At 43.0% G+C, this 9,569-nt stretch overlaps 1 protein-coding gene across 2 annotated transcripts in view; it reads left to right on the top strand.

Moving 5' to 3' along the window:
* TADA2A (transcriptional adaptor 2A) overlaps positions 1-6,723 on the top strand; it is a 48,037-nt gene extending 41,314 nt beyond the window's left edge. For both annotated transcript variants that reach the window (XM_045835843.1, XM_045835844.1), the window contains 4 exons: positions 950-1,082; positions 1,638-1,681; positions 3,972-4,045; positions 5,517-6,723. In XM_045835843.1, the coding sequence (XP_045691799.1) occupies positions 950-1,082; positions 1,638-1,681; positions 3,972-4,045; positions 5,517-5,702 (437 nt within the window). In that variant the 3' untranslated portion in view covers positions 5,703-6,723. The remainder of the gene's footprint in view (positions 1-949; positions 1,083-1,637; positions 1,682-3,971; positions 4,046-5,516) is intronic.
* Positions 6,724-9,569: the final 2,846 nt, after the last annotated feature.

Consider the following 9,569-nt stretch of genomic DNA (forward strand, 5'->3'; position numbering starts at 1 on the left):
TCCACATGAAGTAACCTTGTAGGTGTAAGTTCAGCCTAGTATTCTTTATTTTTGTTTTTAAAGGATTTTATTTATTAGAGAGAGGGAAGGGAGGGAGAGAGAAAGGGAGCGAAACATCGATGTGAGAGAGAAACACCAATTGGTTGCCTCTCATACGCGCCCTTAATGGGGACCGAACCTGCAACCCACGCACGTGCCCTGACCAGGAATTGAACTGGTGTCCTTCACTATGCGGTACAACGCCCAACCAGCTGAGCCACATCAGTCAGGGCAGTGGTTCTTTATTTTTACACCTATTTCAGGTGTAGAACCCAGAACCACCAGTATGTCAGTCATCCCTGGTAGATTTTCACGGTGCTCCGGGGCTCTGTGGAGCATAGTTTGAAACCAGCCAGTGTGTCACTGTGGAATCTGTATTCCTTTGTATAAAACACCATGCAGCTTTTGTTTAGCCATATGTATGTAAAGACTCTGAGTCCAGGGTTGGGTTACCTGATACTGGTTGCCTCTGAGAAAAACGGGAAAGGAACAGTACTGGTCAGTGAGGACTTGTTTTTATTTGTTATTCTGATTGCTTTTTAAGGAAGAGTGTATGCTTACAGCACTTGTGTGACTTTGAAAAATATAGATAGAAAAATAGAACAGGAAGCAAATATAGCTATTAAATGTTAATTACTTTTGGGGGTGGAAATATGAGTCACTCTCACTTTCTTTGTACTTTTCTGTTTTGGGGTTTTTTTTTTTCCTCAAAATTTCTTAAAGGTGGAAAAGGAGTAAAAATATTTTAATATCAAAAAAGTGATTTCAAATTAGGAAAAATCTACTTTGCTCTTGGAAAAATAATTGTGGAAGCAGTTTTGCAGAGAAACCAGAAAAAGACAAACTGTTTGCGGCATTATCTTAGTTCTGCATTACCACTGCTGTTGTGGCGGTTTTTTTACACCTCCAGGTGCCAGAACCTATGATCACCTCAAGAAGACGCGAGAGGAAGAGCGCCTTAAACGCACCATGCTCTCCGAAGTCCTGCAGTACATCCAGGACAGCAGTGCTTGCCAGCAGTGGCTCCGCCGGCAGGCTGACATGTGAGTAGTTAGTCCAGGGTGAGGGAGCAGCCTTTTGGCCTTGACGTGCTTCTGTCAGGCATTTCCATGGGCACCCTACCTGTGGCAGAGTAATAATAATTGGATAACTGGAAGAATTCAGAAAATTTTAGAGCTCTGTTTCAGAAACAGTGCAGTACTAATAGTTTTGAGAAATATAACTGGTCTCCTGGAATCCTACTTTGCTACTTGGACTTATTTTTAAAGATAAATAAATTCCCTCCACCCAGGTCTTTTCTCTCCCTCCATCTCTGTTGGTATCATTTCCATTGGAGAATCATGTTCCTGTCGTTGCCCATGAATGGTCTTTGTGATGTTTCTGGCTCAGAGCTCTTAACAAATCCAACGACCTCCCCTCCAAGAACAGAGGTCTTTTCCGGGTCTGTCCAGTGGGATGACCTGTGGGACTCATGCAGTCTGTCTCGTTACATCTTTTCACAGTAACCGGCCACGTAAATGGCTAGCCCCATGTGGGCTTTTGAAAATTGCCACCCTCGGGTATGACATAAGTTTATAAATTCCTCCTCTTCATTGTAGTGATTCCGGCCTGAGTCCTTCAGTTTCGATGGCTTCGAATTCAGGTAATTATTTTTTAAGCTAGTGCAAGTCTTGATTGTGAAGTTTTCATTGTAGAGATTGTGGTGACCCAACAGTTTCTCCCCACTCTGGGGGACCAGGGTGCCGGACAGAGTAATGGTAATTACATGTTGTCCCAGTTTATAAACATCAGCAACTCTTCAGAATCTTCATGGCCAGACCGGGACTATCCTCAGGTTTCAAGTACGGAGACCAGGAAGGACAAGCTCCAGAGAGGTGGTTTCCTCATTTTACCAGTGTCTGTGGGCAGTTAGTTTACTGTGGTTATATCTACCACAGATTCTGAGATTTGTCTCAAAGGGGAAAAAAAAATAAAGGTTTTGTATCGTATAAAATAGATGAGCAGCTCTGATTGGTGTGGCTCAGTGGATTGGGTGCCAGCCTGCTAACAAAAGGTCACTGGTTCAATTCCCAGTCAGGGCATGTGCCTGGGTCGCGGGCTGGGTCCCCAGGGGTGGGGGTGCATGAGAGGCAACCACACATTGATGTTTCTCTCTCCCTCTTCCTCCCTCCCCCCTTCTGTCTAAAAATAAGTCAATAAAATCTTCAAAAATAAAATATATGAGCAAAGAGGCGTGTCACCTGCCAAAAATGCAAGGGTTTCTTTTTAAGTTGGAGAGTTAAGGGGTTCTATTTCTTATATTTGCCTCTTTGGTTATGTCCTATTTTTACTGTAGTTTACAGAGCTAGACAGATTAAGCCATATGCTCTCTGATAATCCTCGGTGCTCCATATGGTAGATTAGCCACTTCCCCAAATCAGAACACACAGACCACTCCGCTGATTAGAAACAGACTGGGCTAAAAGATGACCCATTTGCAGCTTCACCGTTCTTTGGAAGTTCGGAACAGACCTGTGATGATGCCACTCATGCCACTCACGCAGATTCAGGATCTAGACAGGACTCAGAGGAAGGCCACCTCAGGGATGATTTTTTTTTATTTATTCCTTTGTTTCAAGTAATTATTTTTTTCCATACTTAAAGGAGAAAAGAGTCTTTTAGGGAATAGCCAAAAACAGCAAAATACAAGTCTAACAAGTTTCTTACTTCTGATGTCTCCCCACCAGTCTAAGTACAGATACATAAATAACCTCATACTGGCTAATTAACATGAATGGACTGACATGACCGTGCAACTTTGGCATCTGTGTTTTCTGAACCACCCGCACTCACTCACTCTTTCTTGCTTCCTGGGCTGGCATTAGCCTTCTTCAGCCCCTATATTTAGGTTAAGGAGACCCCTTGCTCCTTGTGTTCTGAGTTGGTCCTAAGGCAGGGCGCACTTGGAAACCTGGATTCTTGGTTGTCACTTAGCCTCTGGTAATGTTGGTGAGGCAGCAAATGATTTCAGTCTCCTTTTTTGAGCTTTTAGGGTTAAGGGAGTGCTGTTAGGGAGAAGCCTTTATCCCCTTTGTTGTTTTACAAACGCTTCTCTAAGGTGTTTTCTAGCAGAGCAGCCTGTTAGTAGTCCCACCCCCTTCTGTCCACCACCTAAAAGGCACCACCCATGAAACTTACATTATTCCACATTTTATTTTGTTCAACTGAGTCTGTCTGTCCCTAAATGAACCCTAATCTGAAACATGCAGAACAAAACCAAAAATGTTTGCACATCAAGCTTCCCTCCCTGGGCATTGTCCTCATACTTAGGTTCTTTCTCAGGTATGGGAGTTCACCTCAGCCTCTACTTTGCCATATAATAGCTCATTGTTTCTCTGTGTGGATCTTTCCTGTAAATAGAGTTACTTTGGAAGGAAAAGATATTCCCTCACATAATAAATAAGAAGGGCCTGTTGCTGGCCTAACAGTCTGCCTTTGATCTGAAGGCAAATGGCACTTGGTTAATTACCGTGTTTGCCTTGTACTGCTGGCAGAGCGGCCAGGGTTAGGGAATGTCTCCTGCAGAGTTGTTATTTCCATTCGTCAGCTGTCAAGGCAGGTAGTGTTTGACCTTTCTTAAATGGATGAGATCTGGGCTTTCGATTTTAGAATCTCCTGTTGCTTTCAGAAGAAATGGGTGATAACTACTGTGTTAAGCAGTCGTATTTGATGCTGAGATATGTGTAATTATATGTGTATTTTAGCAGAGCAAAGGACACACATATTACCTTTTCTGTTTTCAATTGGACATTGTGGTACACATGTTGCTAGTTAAACTGGGGCCTGCGGGGCTGGTGGAAATTTCCTATAGCTGCATGGAACTTTGTTATGTTTTACACTTGAGGAACTGTCACTCCTATGAAATGTGTGCCCTTTTCTGTCTGTGTCTGTAGGTAGACGAAGTGCACCACCCTTGAACCTCACAGGCCTCCCTGGCACAGAGAAGCTGAATGAAAAAGAAAAGGAGGTAACAAAAAGAAAGGGAGCTAGAAGAAAGAGGCTGATCAATGATTGAATTGACGTTATGGGATTAAATGCGTTTTGCTCTGTGTATCTCCTGGTGGTAGAGCCCTGGCCTCTCCTGGGAAGCCAAGCGCTACCTCAGCAGGTTCACAGGACTCCGTTCCTTACCGCCTTGCCACCAGTTGCCTTCTGAGAGAAGAACATATGCTTTGTAAATCTAAATAGTAGCAAATGGCATTTATTGAGCAATTACTATGTACCAGATACTATGCTAAGTGCTTTATCTGAACAAAATTAATTTTTTACAAACTTAAAATAACTTTAATGTGAAAATGGTTACTTCCTGTTAGGACAGTCACTTTGAGTTCTTCTACACTTGCTCCAACAGTGTAGCCATCACTTGAGAGATTTTTGGAATTGTCTCCATAGCCTGTTTTTAAGCATAAAGAAAGGCATTCATTGTTGTATATAGCCACGTTAATTTCACTTTAAAAATGGATGACTCACTTTGCTTTTTCCATTATGATCATCAGACTTGTCTGCATATTAGTTGTGGCTGTTTCTGAAATTTAAACCCAGCCTCAAAAGAGTCATCATCAAGTGTTTTCAAAGGAATATCCGTGGCTCTGAAGTTCACTCTGAAAGTGCTACTCCTCCTTTGCTCCTCATCCGCTCCTTTCACACTTCCTGAGATCAGTGTCCGCTCTGCCACTTTGTACCATTGACTCAAGTCAGTGTGGAAGAGTCAAGGAGGAAAGACTAGTATTAGTCTTTTATCTTATCCACCAGGAATAGCAAAGATGAGTTTTGGAGTAGAAGGAAGTATATTTTATATCCAGGGGTGATTAAAAAAAAAGGGGGGGTCACACACCATTCAGATCCGAGCACCGAATGGCCTGGAGTTTGAAGCAGTCTTTACCCTGACCCACACAATGGTGACCTTAGACTGATGGGTTAATGGTAAGTAAACTGGAAAGAACCAGTTTTCTAGCTTTTTAGCAGCTAAAGTGGTCTTTCTTAGCCTGGCCTCTCCCTCCAAAGTAGGAAATGTATCACAAAAGCAGGGGCTAGGACTTTATGCGATACTAAAAATAATGTGACTCACACTTGGGAATCCAGGTGTCCTCACCCCTCCCCCACCATGCCCTGTGGCTCTTCCCTGACTGGCTGGGTTGGAATGTGCTGGGCCGCAGGACACGTGCTGGTGTTGCTCCCTGACAAACACAGGTGAGCCGCCAACACGTGCTAAAGGCTCTTCCAGAATCATATCCTGGCGTTCTCTTCTGGGGTGTCTGTCTTTTGTGGATATTCTCTTCAAAGAAGAAACTAAATGGAATGTAGTCCAGCCACCGAACAGCTCCTGAAAATAGTTGGGGGTTGATGTCACTTTTTAAGTTTTATTTTGGCTATACGTGCTGGGTTAAATTATGAGAATGATAGATGTTAATATTTATTAAATTTGCCGTGTCTTACAGCTCTGTCAGATGGTGAGGTTGGTCCCAGGAGCCTATTTAGAATACAAATCTGCTCTGTTGAACGAATGTAACAAGCAAGGAGGCTTGAGACTGGCGCAAGCAAGAGCGCTCATCAAGATAGATGTGAACAAAACCCGGAAAATCTATGATTTCCTCATTCGAGAAGGATACATCACTAAAGCCTGAGGCTCTAAGGACTGGGGATCTGAAATCACAAGTTTGGAATGTGGTGGACCAAAGGACAGTGTGGATATTCTTGGGCTGAATTCTCCTTGTAAAAAGAGGGGAAAGACAAAGGAAACCTTAAAGTGTAACAATGTCTACTTTATTCTCCACCCTGCTTTAAACCACTCTTGTTTGTATGGTGCTGCCATCATGTGCTAGATAAGCTGTTATTAGATGTGAGTGGGCACTCGTTCCCAACACCTCTTGCAGCTGAAACAAGAACCATAGTGCCTCCCATCACAGCGCTGGTAGAAGCAGAACTAAACCAGTCAGTAGTCCCAGGGGTCCCGGGGGTCCAGCTCAGACCCGTCTATACTAGAGCGGTTGAATTTATCTCTTTCACCTTCAAACAATACAGACAGATTTAAAGTAAAGAGAAAGGTTATAGAGCATGAAGAAGCTCTCTCACTTTTCCTTGAGGATTTTTTAAGTTGACAGCTTATGTTTATGAGCAAAGGGGAGGAAGATGTCCTCGTGGCGGTCTTGTCCCAAACTGCATTTTTTTCTTTATCTTTATTGTTGACACTATTACATTTGTCTGCATTTTCCCCCACTCTGCCCTCCTCCACCCAGCCCCACCCCCCCAAAACTGCTCCTTTAACTTTAATGTTTGGCTTTGTACTTTGCAGTCTGTCTAATCTGCAGGAGACTTTTGAGGAGGTGGCATCGAATATAAAATGTCTCTATTATTTTTAGAATTAATGGATTAAAACATTTTGCTGCTTAATTTGTGGGTGTGTCAAATATTCTGGTAGCTAAAGCACATTTAGGGTGTTGGACGCCCGCCTCATTATGCCGCACTGTCTCCTAGCGTGTGTGCATCTTGGACTCACCCTGTTCTTACCCTGGGTTTCCCAGGGCACCAGGCCCCTGAGGATGGGGATGATGCAACTCACCTCCCCTTTCCTTGGGTTGTGACCTGAACCCTAATTTCTTAATGGGGAGAGGCTAGCCTGCAATAAAAGCTACTTTTAAAACAAAAGCAAACAGTTTCGTATATGGGACTCAGTAGATAATGAGAGTGAGTAACCCCACCACATCTGAAACCCGGTCCTCAAACCTTTCTGCAGAATAAGAAGCCAAACTCAGAGTCATGGCTATCCCGTTTCGATTAGGAGAGTTGTATATAGAAATAACTTCAGAATCTGCACAGATGACCTCCAGTAGCTAATTCTTTCTTTCAACATTTAAAATATTATGTTTTGTTGAAAGTATCTGCTCAGACTTTTTGACTGATGTAAATATGCATGCAGCTTGCTGATAGACTTCATCTAGGGGGTTCCAAATGAAAAGGAAACTGAGGATCTGAAGGAATTAGAATAAAGACTTCAGCCTTTAAAAAGGGTGGCTTGTGGACATGCTCTCTTCTGCATGCTCATCTCTCTTAGGAAAACGTGTTCCACCACCACTCTCACCCTCAGTTGGTTACAAAGGGATCGCCTCTTATCCCTGGAAGGCAATCCTGATTCTAAGAATTCTGGGTGCATTAGACCTCAATGTCAGGTGGTGCCTATTGTGGTCTGAAGAGTGTTGGTTTAGGAAGGCTTCCTGGGAGAGGTGAGCTTTTTGAGACAATAATGGGATAGAGAAGAGAGAGACAATTTGGCAGATGGAAGTGGGACTGTTTCAGACATAGTGGGTGGAGGACGGGGTGGAGGCGGCGGCGGGAGTAAGGAGAATGGTGCCAAGAGATTTAGTTGTCTGGGACACAAGGGGCAGCTGTGGTAGTTAGGAGTGGGAGGATGGTAGGACAGCCTCATAGAAACCTTGGAACCAGTTGAACTCTGAAAAACTGATTGGGGAATCTGTAGATTAGGTGAGGAAAAACAGCATGGTTGAAAACTGGTAGAAAAATAAGGCTATCCTTTCAAATAACTGGATTTTAGAAAGTAGGATTATCATTATTGTTTTGGTAAATCCAACTTAGCAAAATTTAAGACCTAGAATCCCTAGAGGGGTTCTCAAAGATCTAGCCATATTTTGGGTGATGAGTACTTTTGAAAGGAATCACTAAGTCACTCTCTTTTTGCCTTTATGATGGAAAAGCACTTGATATATTGATGTGGCTGGCTTGAGTACACTATTTTCTTCCATGTTCTTATCAATCACTGAAGAAAGGCCCTTCTTTTTACTCACAGTCTAGAGCTAGCAAGGGCATTCCAGAGAATGTGCCCCCTATATTAATAGAGGTTTTTAGTCCAGACCACCTCAGAAGAGGAACACGGTACTCTGAAACTCGGCAACATAAGTAAAGACTTTAAAAAATACATATTTTTTTTTACTTTTAGGGAGTGGGGGAGGGAGGGAGAAAGAGAGGCATGTGCCCTGACTGGGAATTGAACCGGCAATGTGTCGGTTTGCAGGCCAGCATTCAGTACACTGAGCCACACCAGCCAGAGCTGAAGTAAAGACTTTTTACTGTTAGGAATTTTTATTGCAATTTAACATTAAAGGTTTTGCTGATTTTAAGCATATTCTCTTCCAGTGCTGGGAAATGGGGAACAAATGTCTTTCCCTATAGTGACCCTTTCCCATGCTTAAAGACCTAGACTGTCTCTCTTGAGACCACTTTTTTGTGGCTTATCCTTTCTTGAATACTAGTTTTCATTCCTTTACTGATTTCAACCCCTACCCATTTAAAATCTCAACTCAGTAGTTAATCAACAGTCCTTGCTGAAAGATAACAAGCTGCGCCTGGCTGGCATAACTCAGTGGATTGAGCGCAGGCTGCGAACCAAAGTGTCGCAGGTTTGATTCCCAGTCAGGGCACATGCCTAGGTTGCAGGCCACAGCCCCCAGCAACCGCACATTGATGTTTCTCTCTCTCTCTCTTGCTCCCTTCCCTCGCTAAAAATAAATAAATAAAATCTTTAAAAAAAATAACAAGCTGCCCATTTTTAGTGATGATGTCACCAGGTTGTGGTTAGCTGTGAGGAAGAGACCAGTGACATCAAAAACAAAATTCCAGTTAGTAAGTCATTTTAGCTTTAGGAAGTATGTAGATACATAATAAAAGAACTAAAATGTCCAGTGTGAAGAACCAGAGGCCCAAATTACAAAGAGAAGCTTGGAAAAAGACATTTACTCCGAAACACTTTTCCTCTGGTCCCCACGCAGGAGGGTAGTGTTACGTTCTAAACAGCATTCTAGAACATGGTTCGTCCATTTTTAAGGATCTTTGTGGATTATTGTCAGCACAAAAAGCTTTTCCACAACTTATACATATCTGTACCTGGCTTTTTATCTGCTTACATTTCTAAAGTTTGATTCAAGAGGGTACTGATCTGGAAGCTTTGCTTTTCTTTCCGATGGGCTCAGACCAGATGTGTTTAACCTCTCCTTGATCTGCCAGAAGGGGCCATCTCGTACAGTGGGATTCTGCTATATCTGTGGCCTTGTGTAGAAGAGGTAGCCCAGCTAGGACAAAGGACTTCTCTTCAATCAGACACACCAACCAGCCTTCCTGAGTGAAATGTAAGTGAAATTGAGCAGAATCTCAGTGCAAGCAAGGCCACAGCACCCTGGATAGGACAGTAATGGTCACACTGACATAGGCATTTAATTTGGGCGTGAGAACAATAATGGAGAGCATTTAACTAGGGAATATGTTGGAACCTAAGCCTATCCATGAAATATGCATCAGAGCTGCTAAGTGTGCTAGTGTGCTGCTTTTGATGGGTGGGGTGGAGCAACAGGTGAATTTCTGAGAGGTCTGGAAAGCATGTTTCTAAACCTAATGGGACAGTTTTTCTGTTGAGTGTTAGTCAGTGCCTTGGCTTCTGTGAGCTGAGATGTGCTGGGATGAAAGCATTAACTGCCCTCTGATTT

The sequence above is a fragment of the Phyllostomus hastatus genome, unplaced genomic scaffold (genome assembly GCF_019186645.2).
Source record: "Phyllostomus hastatus isolate PE091 unplaced genomic scaffold, TTU_PhHast_1.1 phas_contig_210, whole genome shotgun sequence".
Classification (NCBI taxonomy): domain Eukaryota; kingdom Metazoa; phylum Chordata; class Mammalia; order Chiroptera; family Phyllostomidae; genus Phyllostomus; species Phyllostomus hastatus.